This window comes from Mus caroli, unplaced genomic scaffold, assembly GCF_978045245.1.
Source record: "Mus caroli unplaced genomic scaffold, Mus_caroli_1 scaffold_7, whole genome shotgun sequence".
NCBI lineage: Eukaryota > Metazoa > Chordata > Mammalia > Rodentia > Muridae > Mus > Mus caroli.
The window spans coordinates 143,914,567-143,932,111 of record NW_028227262.1 but is presented as its reverse complement, the minus strand read 5'-3'; the positions used below and the strand labels follow the sequence as shown (position 1 = coordinate 143,932,111).

At 42.1% G+C, this 17,545-nt stretch overlaps 1 protein-coding gene across 2 annotated transcripts in view; it reads left to right on the top strand.

Annotated features, from left to right (window-relative positions):
- The window catches only part of Asb4 (ankyrin repeat and SOCS box containing 4), a 43,455-nt gene that overhangs the window by 16,400 nt on the left and 9,510 nt on the right, over nt 1-17,545 (top strand). For both annotated transcript variants that reach the window (XM_021165306.3, XM_085840834.1), the window contains one exon: nt 16,907-17,397. In XM_021165306.3, the coding sequence (XP_021020965.1) occupies nt 16,907-17,397 (491 nt within the window). The remainder of the gene's footprint in view (nt 1-16,906; nt 17,398-17,545) is intronic.

Sequence of the window (17,545 nt, the reverse complement as noted above, 5' to 3'; positions counted from 1 at the left end):
CATTACAGCTGCGTGTTATGTTCCATATTCCCATCAGACATTGTTAGGCTCTCACAGGACATTGTCATTTTCTTTTATCATACTTATCTTTGCTTACTTCTTTGATTAATGTCTACTTGTGGGTTTCAGGAGGACAGATCTTTTCCCCAGCATAGCTAAATGCACAGTAGTACCTTTTGCATGTTGACTGTCAGGTCTATATTTAATCTTCAACCCAGAACAAGGGCTAGTGCTTGAGGGACCAGTGTACTTAAAACCTTGCCAGTACCAGTACCGGAACAGTTGTATTCAGTTTTTGGCTTATTGCATTCATTTCTTTCCCATGAGAATTTACTTGCCAGAGAGAGAAGTCAGAGACATTCAGTGTTACTAGGAGATACAGTGAGTTGGGGATTAGGAGATCTCTGTTGATCTGGTGTCACAGATGGTGTTAAATATTGCAAAAATTAAGAGACAGGAACAGAACTGAAGATATTGATGGCTAAAAGCGAGGTGAAAAAAACTTAAAAAGTATTATGAAGGGTAGGCAAGAGGGCGATTCTTCTTTTTTTATGAAACACCTGAACATAAACAAACAAAAATATTAATGGAAATTCTACTTGGTGTTCAGAGTTTGAAGACAGAAAGAGGTGGGTGGGGGTGTGAGGTGTCTGACAAGTTTAGGTTCCACGGTCCAGAGAAAGCAATAAGATTGCCTCTGGAGAGGAAAACCCCACTTCTCCCATACCCTACAGTGAAAATGCGGGAGGATGGAGACTTTGTTGTGTGGTTGTCAGGGTCTGAAGGAGTCTCCATTTGCACTGCATTGTCTAAGTAAATCAAGTCATAAAGAGATCGGCTCAGCACAAGGATTTAAGACTGAGAGAAAAGTGTTTGGGGTAAAGACTATAGAGCATGAGAAATAAGTTAGAAAGACAAATGCTGGACCGCCTGGAGGGGCCAGCTAAACCTCTCCACTGACCTCTGTGTTGGTACCAGGCTTGTTCTGAAGATGTCATAGCCACAGTGCGGTTCTTGCCAAATGGCATTCAGCTGTTTGGAAGCAGGCACTGCCACCATCACATCTAGTGTAAGCGGGTGCTGTGATAAAAAAGGGAGGGAATTGGAAATTTGGGCAGCAGAGAGGATGGGATGGTAGGGCATAAAATTATCTGGAGGGGATGGGATGAAAGTAAGGAACTCCTAAGGGGCAAAGAGATTGTAGGAAGAACATCCTGCAAGCTCTCAAGATGGCTATAGGCAATGGTATGCTAGGCAGATGTAAAGAGAGACGGTAATGTCAGAGAATTGGACATGTGAGTGGATGGTTGCCAGGGACCAACTAGCTTCAGAAATGGCGCAATCCATGCTGGACAGTAAGTAGGAGTTAGAAGGGAGGGAAAAGTCACTGATGAGAACGGGGTCCAACATCTGAGAGGCCAGGGTCCTGGGTCATCCCTGCGTGTGTTTATTAGACACCCAAACGAATGGTGGGCTCTTCTATACTAAAGCGAAATGCAACACTCAGGTGTCTGAATCTATAGAAGCTGATGGGAAGATAAATGTATTTAGGAAGGAGGTTAGGTAGCTAAAGAAGCAAAGCCTTCAAAGAACCAGGGATGTTCTTTTTATTTATCCCCCCCCCCCGGGAATTAAGGAGTAATTGGAAACAGCAACGGGGAGTCAGATATATGAAAAAGAACACCCTGCTCTATACTTCAGGCCAGAGCTAAGCATCCTACATTCCTTGCCTGAGCTTGGAACAGAGCAATGTTAGCTTGGTCGCCATGGTGACCAACGCCATGTCTCCGCACTCATTAATCCTGTGTTCCAAACTAAGCCTTAGCAGTAGCTCCTGAATAAATGCAACAGGGCTCTGCATACTGAAAAGGGCACATTCATGCTAAGCAGGGGAAAAAAGGTTTTCAATTTCATTCATTAAACTTGAGTAAATAATTTAATATCTTTGTGCGCCAGTCCTCCAAGCTAATGAATAAGGATAAATGCTTAATGGAAAAAGCTGGCTTAATAAAGTTAACAGCATCGGCTCTACACATAAAAGAAATTGATGTTGCCAGCATATATGCACGCGGAGGAGAAAATGGGAAGGAAAAGAACGTAGATTAAGCACGTATGGTATGGATATGTCAGGGACTTTAGAATAAAATGTTTCATTTAATCCTCTGACAACTGTGAGAAGTGCATGTTATTTTCCTCATCTCACAGATGAGAAATCAGAAACTCAAGAGAAGTTAAAAGAGGTTCACCTGGCTTGTCTCATCTGAGCAGGCTCAGGGCTGTTTTCACCAAGTCCATGTTGGTTGGTCCTACTGTGCCTCAATGCAAAATGTATGCCGCTCTCCCTTCTGAGGCGGTGGACTGATTAAAGAATTCTACAGAAACTTTGTGCTTCCTTGACCTGATCTGGGACGCTTAACCATTATAAGTCACCCACCATGAGGTGTTTTGGATGTCGGCTGGGCAGGGTAAATGTGCTTAGTTAAAGGACACACACACACAAACAGTTGATGCATCTTTGGCTCCCCCAAAGCAATCATTTATTCCCACTTCATCATTTTCTAGCACACAGAAGATCTAGTTTTGTAAGCAGACAACCTAAGGGAGAACAATTCAGTCCTTTTTGACAGGATAATGCCTTTATATGGGTTTTCTGATTTGCTGCAACAATACAAGGAGGCAGAGGGAAGTGATTGAAGAAGTTATATTAAAAATCCATTTATTCATTTTCCTTAAAATTAAACTCTGTAATTAAAAACACCTCTTTGATCAATTTCCAAATTACTGCCTCCAGCGAGGAGGAATTGCAAGATATTAAGTAACAAAAACAGCTGGGTGGGTGTGAGTGGAAGCTCTGACTTCCAGCAAGGAGACCCTGTAAGATGCTAAGCAACAGATGCAGCCCGTTGCCAAGCAAACCCCTGCCTCTAAACTCACTTGTTACTAAGCTGCTTCTTTTTAAGCGGTACCCATTAGCAATCCAATTGCCAATTATTTTTACCTACAAGACTATTCTAGGATATTTTCTCAAATTACAAATTGTGAGGTGTTGCCAACAGGAGTCTCCAGCATCCTCAAGATCAGTCCCCTCTCCTGGCAGGCTTTCTTGAGTTTAAGCTCCCCCTTCACAGCCAAGGCAGCTTCCTCTCTAAGCTTTCAGACTGGGTGTGTTATCTGGGTGCCTTATAGCTAGAAGCATCTAGAACCGGAAATTAAAGGTTGACATTTTCTCGGGCCTGAATGACTTTATTTTTTTCCATCAGTGCTTCTATAATTTTTCCTTGTTTAGAGGAGCCTGGACCTCATTATCCTGTGAACACTTTAAACACCATTTAGCAGAGAGATATCAGATTTGGAAGCAGAAAGGCACTGTTCTCTTTGTAAGCTCTGCAAGTCATGACTTACAGAAGAATCGAAACAATTCCATCAGGTGCTCCCGGGCCCATAACAATTCCATCAGGTGCTCCCGGGCCCATAACAATTCCATCAGGTGCTCCAGGGCCCATAACAATTCCATCAGGTGCTCCCGGGCACATAACAATTCCATCAGGTGCTCCCGGGCACATAACAATTCCATCAGGTGCTCCAGGGCCCATAACAATTCCATCAGGTGCTCCAGGGCCCATAACAATTCCATCAGGTGCTCCCGGGCCCAGGTTTGGAGGACAGAAGATAATCTAACAATTCCATCAGGTGCTCCAGGGCCCATAACAATTCCATCAGGTGCTCCCGGGCCCAGGTTTGGAGGACAGAAGATAATCTAACAATTCCATCAGGTGCTCCCGGGCTCAGGTTTGGAGGACAGAAGATAATCTAACAATTCCATCAGGTGCTCCAGGGCCCAGGTTTGGAGGTACCCGTTAAATCCACAAGACCCCGAGACTCTCATCTCAGCTCTTTACTAATCCAAGTGAGAAAACTCACAAGGAGGGAAAATGGCAAAAGTATGAGGTGCATGCCTGCTCTTAAGACATTTCTACTCATTGGAAAGGCCCCTGGGAACTGAAGAAAAGCAGACACTTGCCTTTTCTGAGACAACCCCCTTCCCTGCCCCTGCAGCAGTGAGAGGAGTTCTTAGCCAATACCACCAGAGATCCTCAACACAGCATCCTTAGCCTTTGTTCACTGTGGATTTAGGATTTTGGTACACCTCCCCCCACACACACCTTTTTCCAATGGACAAGGTCAGACTTAGTTAAGAAGGGGGCATGATAGAAGTAAAAACAGAATCTGCTCTCTGTAAGGAAGGTTGAATCACTGTAGATAAGGTCAGAAGAACCCTAGGAAATCACAGACTGGACTTAACAATAATTGTAAGAAATCCAGGTGTGATGGCACAGACCTGCAGTGCCAGTGCTTGGGGGACTGGGCTGTGAGGATGCCGAGTTCTAGGCCAGGCTGGGTTATAGAGCTTTGCCAAAAGGAGAGAGAAAACCAAAACCTTATCATACATGGTGTTTTATGGCACACCTGGAATTTTGTCTACACTCCCCTTAACTTTGAAAACCATCTCATGAGGCTAACTGTATTCTCTCCGTTGAACCACTTAAAACAAATTTGGGAGCAAAGAGCTTAACTTGTAAAAACCAGATAGTGTTCATAGTGACCTCAATGCAGAGTACCTGTGCTGGACACTAGGTGGTGCTGTCTCACTTATCCTAGAAAGGGTGACTGGTAAGGTACATTAGTCTTGGGACTGTCCTGGACTTTGCTGTTGCCCTGCTCAAAGAATGTTTGCCTCCACTATAACCTGCATGTCCCTCAATGAACTTGAATTCTCCGGTGATTCTGATAAGGGAAAAGCAGGTCGGTGGCACGTCCTCCTTTGCCAACATTTCTGGTTGGATCAGGGTGGGCAGTGGGCACAACTGTCTTGGTTGTGACAATCTAAACTCTGAAAAGTGACTTCTAAAAATGTAAGTTCTGTAGCAAGGTTTCCTGAGTTAAGATCTTAACTAGTTGTGCAGAACAGAGATGGAGTGACAAGCCCCTTGAATCTTGGCTCTCACCAGTTTACTGAAGACACTGTTAATAGGTCAAGCAATTCAGCATTGGAGGGAATGGTGAAACAAGCAAGACCCCAAGACCCTCATACCTGCAAGTGACCCTGCACCATGTCTGGATCATTCTTTCTGTGTTGTGTCTGTGTGACATCTTTGCTTCTGTCTAGGAATAAATGCTCCAAAGTCCACTGTATTGTGTGGCTAGCAGGTGTGGTACAAAAGACAGACGAATGACCAAATTATTCTGGGTAGGCTCTTGTTAAAGACATCAGCTTCCCTCCAGTCTTGTGCATGATAACATGGGCCTGTACAAAGTTGCCCAGAACACACACATTTATCTAATCACAGAGTTCTGTTAAATATACCACACAGTATTAATATGTCATAGAACAGAATTTGGGAAATGCTGATCTAGAATAATGATGTGGGCTTATAGGTAAAGGAGAAACCCTCATTTAGTGCAGCAAGAACATGAGGTTTTGTATAAATCAGTCTCGCTCCCTGCTACCATCTCAGGGAGCCCCTGGAAAGAGCATCAGTCAGGGGAAAGGATCTCCTCTTGCAGGTTGGGAAGACAATCTGCTTTTATTCAAAACCTATAGATTGAAATGAGAATCTTATCCAAAAAAAAAAAAAAAAATCACTTTTACAAAAAGAAGCAAGGAGGCCAGGGAGTAATATAAAAATGTTGACTTTTTTCATCATGTGTGAGTTTCATATATGTACAGAAAGTAAGGGCAGAAGGGGGACTGTGTGGGTGGGTGGGGGAAGAGGGAAATAGCACGACAGCATGGGGATAAACAAGATACAATGAAGGATGTGTAGTAAGTATATCTGTGTCATAATAAAACACACTATTTTGTATCTTAAATAAATAAGTTAGCCAAATGTTATTGGATCCAAATTTTATCGAATACTATTCTAGATGTTTCTTATGGTGGTGCTTGTTTTAGTTGCTAACTTATTTATTCTTAAAATAAAAAGTTTAAAATAAGATTGGTTGTATCTCAGCTATAGAGTGCTACATGATACCCTATGTTCAACTCCAATAACACACACACACACACAGGAGAGAGAGAGAGAGAGAGAGAGAGAGAGAGAGAGAGAGAGAGAGAGCGCTTAAGCAGATCTTTGGTAATGCAGTGGTTACAGAACACACCAGATAATGCTCATGGACTAAAAGAGCCCTCGATCAAAACACTGGCGGCTCCAACAGACACAAAATTTTTCAACCAAGATTTTAGTTCTATCGCTGCCTCTGAGAAGGAAATGTGTGGTTACTCAGCTGTTTCCTTATCCTGTGATGCTTTCTGCCACCTCGGTGCCGCCCCCCACCCCCACCCCTCATCTTCATACCATGTCGGCATCCTGTCCTAAATCAATGCAGACATGGCTACTCAACTCCATCTCTGCACTGGGGCCATGCTTCCTCTTACTCCGAAAGCCACCAGAGCAGAATTGTGTCCCTGGGTAAAGTAAAAAGCCTATATTCTGTTTTTTTTTTTTCCTTCAAATTCATAGCTATTTTTTAAGTTCCTCTGGATTAGGCTCTTTTTTTCAGTTGAATGGCAATAATAGCATTCATTTCTACAGAAAAGCATTTCAACAGTTTCAAGGGAAGATACGGTCTCACTTCATGTGCCCCACAAGATGAATGCAAGACTGCATAATAACAGCCCATTTTCCACGAGTGTGAGCTATTCACTCTTATCTCTGGTTACTTGGCTAAATTTTAATCAGTGGGTTTTGGAATTAAAAAGATAAAAGAAAATGAAGTAAACATAAGATGCCTGAGCGCAGTCAGTGCTGGCATCTTGTTTTCCAGCTGCACATCTAGAAAGATATCTTTTCTTTCAGGTTCAGTAACCTTAAAATAAACAAAATGATAAATAAACATAGGCTGTTTGAAAAACATCTGCCTCCCAGGGGACGAGAAGCAATATTGTGAGGAAGCCGGCAGGTAAGCCTTGATATGAAAAAGATTTGCTTCAGGAGTCTCAGGGAACTAGTTTGCTATCTCTGCTTCCTGTTCTCATGCGGTTAAGGCAAGCACACCTCAGCTGGGCTTTGGCAGGATGCCTTCTCTAAGAAGAGGCAACTGTGGAGGAGCATGGTCAGCTACAAGGACAGAGCTGAGCTGACAGCTGGGCCCGGCCCGTGCTTTGCTTCAGTGCCGGCAGCCACAAGGACGGCATCTCTTTCTCTGTTGTACAGGGAAGTGTTAGCGCATTGCTACAGGTTTTCTGGTCTAAACTCAAATATGGCTGTGCCCATCCAGTCCCGTGGTTTCAATACCATCCAAAGGTGTTCACTTGAGATTTTCCAGCCTGCCTCACCTCCCGGACATCCAGAACCCTCTATTTCACTGTTTAAAACTCACCACCCCTGGATATTTAATAATGATAATAAATAATGTCAAATTTAACACACCAAGAAGGAAACTGTTCCTGCCCCTCTAGCTACTTTGCCTCGGGGACAAGAGTGAGGAACTTCCTTTGCTTTAAGCCTCAGGCATTTGAATGTTGCTACAGAAACACACTTAACTTATCCTGATTAAATCCTGTCCTAAGGAGAGCTTAGCCTATGTTGGGAATCAAAGAAAAGTTGAATAACTTAGCTAAGGTCACTTGGAAAACATTATCCAGGGACTCAAAGTGAGCCTAACAGGGTGGACACGGGTAAGCATTTAGCAGAGAATCTTCAACAGGCAGGCCATGCAGGTGCTTGATAATGGTGATGAAATTTTCCCCCAGAAGAATCAACCACTGTAACAGAGAGTCTGTTGGGTGGGTTACCCACAAAGGCTCCTAGAACAGTGTCAGGGTAGAGGGAAAAGAAAGAGTGAACCAGAACCTTCGGTATTCTGTGAAATAGAGAAGTCACTGTAGTTGGTGAAAGTACTGATAAGAAAGGATAAAAGCAACCCCAGTGTGTGACATACACTTTAAAGGACAGTCTACAGGGAATGAAGAGGTGTCGGTTTCTGTGGTAATGGGAGAAATGAGTTTTGACTTCACACCACAGAAAATGCAAGTTCTAGGGTAATGGGACCTTAAGGACAACAATCTTTCACTTGAGGTTTCATTTAAGACAGGGCTATGAAAAATATAAGGGGGTATATTTGCTGTAGATTGTAGACCGAAGGGACACAATTGAAACCAGAATAAAGCAGGTAAGTGAAAATATGCTTTGATGGCAGTTAATGACAATCTTGACCCTGTACAAAACTGCATCCTTGACAAAGAAGCAGACCTGAGGAACAATTCTAGAACTCAAGGAAAATGAAGAGCTCTGAACAGGAAAGAAATGAGCTCCAACCTTGGAATAAGAGGTCTCCTGAAAATAATATAAGTGTTAATAAGTGAGAAACAGTATGGAAAGTGCCTGGGAGTGCTCCAAAGTAGATTTCTTTCATATATTTGTAAAGGGGCAACTAGACAAACATGCTATGTTTTACCTGCATGGATGGATGTATCCTGCCACCCTTAAACCGAAGCAGGTGTAGCTCACACCAGTGAGAATGAATGGAAAAGCACTAAGATGAATTAACTCCAGTAAAGCAGCCAGCCAGCTGGGAACTAAACCCTTATGAAGTCAGTAAATGCAATAGGTTCTTCCTGAGACCTGTACTATCCATCTGAATTAATATTTCCTTTGTATGCTCATACGTGTCACGGGTCACCGTAATCTATGGCACCATAAACGCTTCATCCTATTACCATTTGAAATAAAAGAATAGTTACTTAAGATGACGTGAAAGGGGAGGCCACCAAATTGCTGTGATTTCATTTGTATCGTTGAGGACTGTGGCTGAAAAGTGGTAAGAAGGGATTTCTCATCAATGGTGGTAGCTTGATAATGAGTGGGTAGCATCCGAGTTAGGGTTCCAGACCCTGTGGTAAAATACCATGACCAAAAGCAACTTGAAGAAGATAAGGGTTGATTTCAGCTTAGAAACCCCAGGTCATAGACCACTGCCAAGGGAAGTAAGGACAGAAACCCAAGGCAGGAACCTGGAGGCAGGACTGACTGCCTCCCATGGTGTACTGGCTAGTTGTGTGTCAACTTGACACAGCTGGAGTTATCACAGAGAAAGGAGCTTCAGTTGAGGAAATGCCTCCATGAGATCCAACTGTAAGGCATTTCCTCAATTAGTGATCAAGAGGGAAAGGCCCCTTGTGGGTGGGAACCATCTCTGGGCTGGTTCTATAAGAGAGCAGGCTGAGTAAGCCAGGGGAAGCAAGCCAGTAAAGAACATCGCTCCGTGGCCTCTGCATCAGCTCCTGTTTTCTGACCTGCTTGAGTTCCAGTCCTGACTTCCTTTGGTGATGAACAGCAACATGGAAGTGTAAGCTGAATAAACCCTTTCCTCCCCAACTTGCTTCTTGGTCATGATGTTTGTGCAAGAATAGAAACCCTGACTAAGTAAGACACATGGCTTACTCAGTCTGTTTTTTTGTTTGTTTGTTTGTTTTGTTTTTTAATCAAGGACATTTTTTTAAATCCAGGGCACGATGCCACTGCCAACAGTGGACTGGACTCATCCACATTAATTCAGAAAATATCCCACAGGCACTCCCACTGGTCAATCTGGTAGGAGCATCTTCTCAAATGAGCTTCCCACTTCCAATATGACCCTAGTTTGTGTAGAGTGACCCAACACAAATAAGAATTTGTTTTTAAAGGATGGCTTTATAGTTTCCAATTTATCAGAAAATATTTAATCTAAAACTATATTATTTCAAAAGGATAGATTAAAATATGAACTCCTTTGGAGAAGTAGACAACTCTTTTTCTTAGAAAAAAATAACGAAAAATGTAAATGTAACCACATCTTTATGATATATGAAGCTTTGCCAATAAAAATAGTAAATCATAAAACATTAAGTAAAAGTTGGTTATTTGTTAAGGAACAAAACTTGGCCAACTTCCATTTCTTTATAATATTCAAAATTTTAAAAATTAGTAAATGCCATCCTTATGGAATTAAAACGACAATCTCATACATACTAGGCAGTCTTTTTACTTTATTTATTAAGTATATTAGTAAATATCAAGGCCTGAGGTGCCCTGCCTGGGCTTACACTCAGTCTGCCTCTCCAGCTGACCTTGTCTTGTGTTCCCAATTCTCGAGGAGCTGGTATTGCAGGTTGTGCCTTAAGGCTCAGCTTTAATGGATATTCTTAATCTAGGATGCCAACAGATGCCTGGCCACAGAGTCCTGACTTATTTAAAAGTAGACCAAGAGTTATCCTACTTAAAAATTCCATTGATCATGGGCGACTATAACTAGATCATGTATGATACATGTAATATAGTCATGAAATGCTTCTGTTTTTTATTCTGGTGTCTCTTTAAATCATTATTTTGGAGCTCTAATTTCTCCCCTACTGTGGAATGTAGCAAACTCATGTTACTTCCACTAAATTTTAGGTAACAAAAGGTTGCCCATCTCAGAAAAACCTTCAGTCTCAATTCAAAAGTTAGATAACCAGGGCTGGCTAAGAACTCAAACTTGATTTAAAATCACACTCCTCTCGGTCCTTTCTGGCTGGGGCTCGCCTGCTTTCAGCCAGAAGCATACACCACAGAGAGGCTGCACAAAGTCCTCCCATCCATTCACAAGCCACAGGATAGGGCCAGAGAGAGGTAGCAGATAGGATCCTCTGACCTCTCGGGGTCTACCTTGGCTACCTCTGGAGTTTACCTTAGTCACTGTGAGTCTGGTAGTTGTTTAAAGCAGTAAAAATATGTCAGCTCACAGAAAGAAATTTACCTTAGCTTGTTTATCATTCAAGCAAAGGCAATATTCAAAATAATTAGAAAACATCCACTTTAGAATGGAAGCTTTATCTGTAAGTGGACAAGCAAGGAGGATTGAGTTGGGTGTTTTCGAAAACTCTGTCTTATGGCAAAGAGTAAAACCTTCCAGATAGAGGCAAGTCATCTGTGTGCTTTAACACTTATTTAATTTTATATGCTTGATTATTGCATATTTAGAAAAAAAAAGCCAAAATTTAGTGCTATTGTAATAATAGATATTTGGATGCAGTAACACAATAGAGATATAAGCTAACTCCATTTTACATATAAATGCAAAACACTTTGGCATTTTAGAGAAATACGGGCATTTCTGGGAATGCAGCTATAATAAAAATCAGGGTGGTTTTGGTTTTGTGTGCTCAGAACTTTCCTAACCTGTTTCTCCTTTGAGAGCGTCATTCCTCAAAGAATAAAATTCAGCCTACAGCAGAACAGAGTACACAGCATTTGACCACACTGTAAATTCCTGTTGGAGGCCCAGTGTCCTTTGAGCCTGGATCCCCATTCTGTGACTAGCCCCACTCTCCTTTCCAGTCTCTGCTCTACCTCATCTGTCTGCCCGGTTCTTAGTGCACATGAATTACAGTCCTTTGCCCACTGACAGATTTTAAAACTATCTCATTCTTTGCTACTTGGGGTAAAAGTCAGTTTGTATCTATCTCCTTCGCTGCCATTGAAGCTTCCTTCTGAAGACAGTCTTACAGCAAGGATTTCGGTAGGCTCTCCCACTGTGAAAAGTTATTTCATCCCTGAATGATTTACCCTGCTCACTTAGAATGAAAATACTTGCAAACGTTTGGGGATGTACCTTATGAGAATGTAAAACAATCCTTTTAAAGAAACCTCCTCCCTCCCTCCCTCCCTCCCTCCCTCCCTCCCTCCCTCCCTCCCTCCCTCCCTCCCTCCCTTCCTTCCTTCCTTCCTTCCTTCCTTCCTTCCTTCCTTCCTTCCTTCCTGAGACAGGATTTCTCTGTGTAATCCTGGCTGTCCTTGAACTCACAGAGATCTGTCTGCTTGTGCCTCCTGAGAGCTAGGATTAAAGGCCTGAGCCACCACTGCCTATCAAGAGGCCATGTTTCTGTGCATAAAAACTCCATGGAGATTTAAAGTCTTCCTAAATCCATATGTAGATCAAAATAAACCCAAGAGCAAGCAAATGTTAAATACCCCCTGGGGGAAAAGGCTAGATTTTAATTAATCTGGAAAGTCATTGGACCTTGAAGTAGTAGTAGACCATTGTAATGCAAAAGCAAAGAAAATAAGCAATAAAACAACCCACAAGGAAAAACTGACTAAAGTCATTATCACCATATTTATGAGAACTCAAGCTAAAATGGCTAAGAAGATATTCCATTAGGATACTATACACTTAGATCTCCATTGGAGAACTCATACAAATGCAAATCACTCAGAGTTCTATACGCAAACAAGACTGTTTGGATGATTAATCAAAGAAAAGATTTTAAGAGTTAATAATTATAAGGTGACTAAATAAATTCAAAACTATAAGAAATGGTATTTTTAACTTTCAGAATTAGCATAAAATTTTAAAAATGTGTAACACACTGATAGCAGAAATATCTACTCCACTGTATCAGTGGGATAAATGTAAATATAATTCATAAATATGCCAAACACACCAGACATCTCTGCTTTATAATTCTGTTTTCATAAATTTATTACAAGTAAGCAATACTAAAATTTCTACCTACTTATTATTACTAGTGTTAGTTATAAGATCAAAATTTTGAAAGAAAAAAAAAGAAGACCCAAAGTAAGGCACATTTGCTTCATGGATCATTACTTAATTATTTTAAATAGTCTTTAAAGTCACAATTTAGTAGCATAGAAATGATTAGGAGAGCAAATTTTAAAAGGAATACAAGTATTATACCACATCTAACTTACTCAAAATCTAGGGGGAAACATTAAAGCACAATGAGCTCTCACTGTGCATGTACCAGATTGATTGCAGTTAACCGGACTCAAAGTTTCATTCCTGATGAAGGCGTGGCTTAATGAGAACCCTCCCACGTGAGTTACTGACATATAAGCTGGTCCAGCAGCATTCATTCATCCTGTTTAATGAAACTGAAAGATGTAGTGCAGCTGCTTCATTCAGAAGTCAGAGAAACTCCCATGAATTATCTACTACTCATAGAAAGGACAAACTGTGGACAGCTTATGCTGAGAGCCAGCGCCAGCAAAAAGAACAGGAGTAGTAAGACTCACAACTGGATGTCGGGTGAAGGAAGCAAACCAGAGATATTTCCTCATGGTTCTTGTGTTCAAACTTAGAAAAGGAGACCAAACCATCTGGTTTAGAGTTCTGCATACAACTGGTAGACTAAACAGAAGTAAAGATGGTACTTGCTTATGAAGAGGCTGATGAAGGCAGCTAGAGTTGCCTATGGCTGGATGAAATTCTAACTGGGAAGAGAGTAGGAGGGCAGGGAGCTCTTCCACATCAAGAAATGTTTGTTTTCCCACCAGGGCATGGTGGTACATGCCTTTAATCCCAGCACCCAGCATGCAGAGGTAGCCTGGGCTATATTAGTGAGACATGATCTCAGAAGAGAAGGAGTGAGAGAGCAAGAGTGAGAGGTGTTATTTGCATCATCAACAGGGATATGATTATAATAATATTGAAGCTGTGCAGATATATTTGTATATATCATATTGCATTTGCTATATTATGAGCTTGAGTCAAATTCCTCAAAAAAAATTCATAGAAGCCCAAATATCTAACATATTAGCCTGTGGATGTGCTTGGAAACAGCATGACTGCAGATGGCATCACTAATAACAGTGAAGCCATTCTTGAGTGGGATGGACCTGTTGGAGGATGTGCAGTGTTCTTCCTTATGAAGACACAGATGAAGAAATGTAGAGATAGAGCTGAAGACTGAAGGAACACTTCTACAAGCAAAGTGCCACCGAGGCTCGGCAGCCAGCACCAAAGATGAGACAGATTCTCTTTCAGAGACTGCAGAGAAAACTGGCCACACCTGCAAACGCTGGGATTTCAGACTGTCCTCTTCATCATCACTGCAGGAAGATTAGCTTAGGAAGTTGTTGAAAAGAAATCCACTAATGTTCCTCCTATGGGGCTGCAAACTCCTTCAGCTCCTTGGGTACTTTCTCTAGCTCCTCCATTGGGGACCCCGTGCTCCGTCCAATGGATGACTGTGAGCATCCACTTATGTGTACCCCCAGAGCTCCTTGGGACTAATCCACCAATCAAAGAAAACAGTGTGAAATTTGTGGCTCTAGCTGCATATGTAGCAGAGGATGGCCTAGTCGGTCATCAATAGGAGGAGAGGCCCTAGGTCCTGTGAAGGTTCTATGCCCCAGTATAGGGGAATGCCAGGGCCAGGAACAAGGAGCAGGTGTGGGTGGGTTGGGGAGCAGGAGGAGGAGGGAGGGGATAGGGGGTTTTTGGAGGGGAAACTAGGAAAGGGGATGACATTTAAAATGTAAATAAAGAAAATATCTAATAAAAAAAGAAAGAAAAGAAAAATAATCCCTTGTATCTTCCTGCTAAAAAGCACTCCTGAAAGTTCCCTCACCGAGCCTCTGAACTCTAATTTCTTGAAGAAATCAAGAATCTAAAATTTAAAAAACACTATACATTCTTTTGGAAAGTTCTTGCTGGAGAAAGAAATTCAATTCTAAAAGTGAGACATTCCAGCTCAGAGAAGGTAACTCTACCATGCATTCAGTTATCCCAAGATAACTGAAGGGCCAAGAGTACAAGTTCAAGTCCATTACAAAAAAAGCCCAAAGGCTGTGGTTCCCTCTAAGTTGGCCTGTAAAATTTTCCTCCTGACTCTTTGATTCTCTTTCTTACTGGAAACTCTCTTGCAGCTGAAGTGACCCTGCATATGGCTTCCAGAAAGACATTTGTATTCATCCTATCTCACCTAGGAGCAGAAACCTGACCAGAAAGGAAAGAACCCTTCCGGGTCAGAATACTGATGAACACGGGCCCAGAAAGAATGGCTTTGATTACAATTCTGCCTCCTGCAAGTGAGAAGCCCCAGTATGTGCTAAGCCGTGCTGGAGAAACCTCACTGGAGAGTTGATTTCTTAACCAGACACAGCTTGTGGGAGAGTTTCCTTCTTTAAGTATATTCTGAATAATCAGGGGATGCTGTAAATAAGGCCAAGAAGGAGCCATTCATGTGAGAAAGCTGATTTTAAATTTATAAAATGCAATGGCATCTCTACTACATCTGGTTTTCATATAACAAGCAATATAAAATTTCCTGCAGAAAAAATAATAATGAGGTAGAATAGCATACTAATAAGGGATTTTTTTTCAAACCAGCTGCCTGCTTGCAAATTTCTGCTTGCAAGCTCAGTACCTTAGTGCACTTTGTGCAATTGTTAACCCAAGGATAACTTTCTCCAACTATAAAATTAGGGTAAAAACTGCATCTACTGCACAGTTGCCGGGAGATTCCATGAGGTTCTGCATGAAGTACAGGTTATGATGCAGTACATTGTTCAACTCCAAATTAATATTGGTGACTGTAATATCAATAACACTACCATCCTCAATAACTGATGATAATGATGATGAGTCTCTTTGATCTTGTATTTGGAGGACCAATGAAAATTTCCAGTACAATTATTTACGACGCTGGCCCTTAGGGCTCATTTGGTCCACCTCTTTAAATTAGGCAGAGAAGGAAATTTCTAGTTTCTCAGGTTGGTAATTCTAACGCTTAAAATTTGTTATCAGAAAAATAAAAAGCACACTGGTTTCCTGTTCTGTTCAGTAAGTGGGTTTCATGAAGGCATTCCCAAAGTGCTGTCCAGGGAAATCATGCCTAAGACTGCGTTTGCCCAGTTGTCTGTGAAATCATTCTCCCAGTCATAGTTCTGTTCCCTCTCTCTCCATGACTGTTTCTATAATGCTGATTTTTACACTTCTCAATACGAACTATGATGTTTAAGCTGTTTTGGTGCTAAAAAGTGTGTGTGCGCGTGCGTGTGCGTGTGCGTGTGCGTGCGTGTGTGTGTGTGTGTGTGTGTGTGTGTGTGTCTGTGTCTCTCTGTGTCTCTCTCTGTGTGTCTCTCTCTGTGTCTGTTTATTATATCACAAAGACATAGCTCCCACGATACTGTGACTTCAGCCAGTGTAGCTGGAAATTTCATGCCACCATAGTTAGTTTGCATCAAACTTTAGATCTACCTGCTTTGAAAGAGAAGAAAGATTATTTTATAAAATGGTTAAAACAATCTTTAAGGACTGGAAAGATGGTTCAGTGGTTAAGAACACTTGCTACTTTTGAAGAGGATGTGGGCTTTCCTCATAGAACCCACAGTGGGATGCTCTTAGTCAAATGGAACTCCAGCTCAAGGCAGGTCTGCGTACATAGGGTGTACATAGAGAGGAGTGAGCACACTCACACAAATAAGTAAAAATTTAAATTTAAAATCTTCATACATTTTAAAGTCTCCTGTATGAGCTGCAGTTTTTAAATATATTCTTTATTTTTAATTTAAAATGATGTTTATCTATCTATTCTTATTTGTGTGTGTACACATATGTGCATGGGACTCACTGGGACCATTAGTGAAAGTTGGTTCTCACCTTCCACCATATGGATCCCAGATACCAAACTCAAGCAGTCAGCCTTCAGTGGCAAGCTCCTTTACCTATTTCCACCCTTTAAATTAAAAAAAAAAAAAGCCCACAAAATTTTATATTTTTATATGCTTGGCATTTTAATGATATAAACCGTTTTGTTATAGACATCATTTACTTCTAAATCTACCAGGGAATGAAGACCAGTGCTCAAGACTTGTGAAAGAGATCAGATTGTTAGCTCTTCTTCTGGGTGCATTTGTTAGCAGTCAGGAGGACGGTGGTGGTGGCTTAAGGAGTGACTTACACTAGGGTCAGGAATGACCCTTTATGGCTAGGTGGGAGTCAGGCGTGATAGGCAAAGGTTAAAGAGAACCCGTGAGAAAGAGTTATGCTCAATGAACCTCATGAGGAAAGTCATGAATATGAAGGAACCATAAACACATTGTATGTTTAAATATCTGTCTGCTTCTAATTTCCTCCACAGGTGCAAACGTAAACATGAAAACCAACAACCAGGATGAAGAGACACCCCTGCACACGGCGGCCCACTTTGGTCTCTCCGAGCTGGTTGCCTTTTACGTGGAGAACGGGGCCATCGTGGATAGCATGAACGCCCACATGGAGACCCCATTGGCCATTGCCACCTACTGGGCCCTGCGCTTCAAGGAGCAGGAGTACAGCAGGGAACACCACCTCATCTGCCGCACCCTGCTGGACAACAACGCCGAGGTCAACGCTCGTGATGATGACTTCAAGTCCCCTCTACACAAGGCTGCCTGGAATTGCGACCATGTGCTCATGCACATGATGCTGGAGGCGGGAGCTGAGGCCAACCTCATGGATATCAATGGCTGTGCTGCTATCCAGTACGTGCTGAAGGTCACCTCCGTGCGTCCTGCTGCACAGCCTGAGATCTGCTACCAGCTGCTGCTGAACCACGGGGCTGCGCGCATCTACCCCCCACAGTTCCACAAGGTGAGGCTGCATCCCCGCTCTTAACTCAAATAAAGGTGTGAGTGCCCGGTGTGTGCGCCCTATAGTCTTCCCGTGATTCCAACTTGTTCAAGACTTGAGTCTTTGCACTAACCTCCATTCGACCGGTCCACCCTCTCATTGTGTGTTT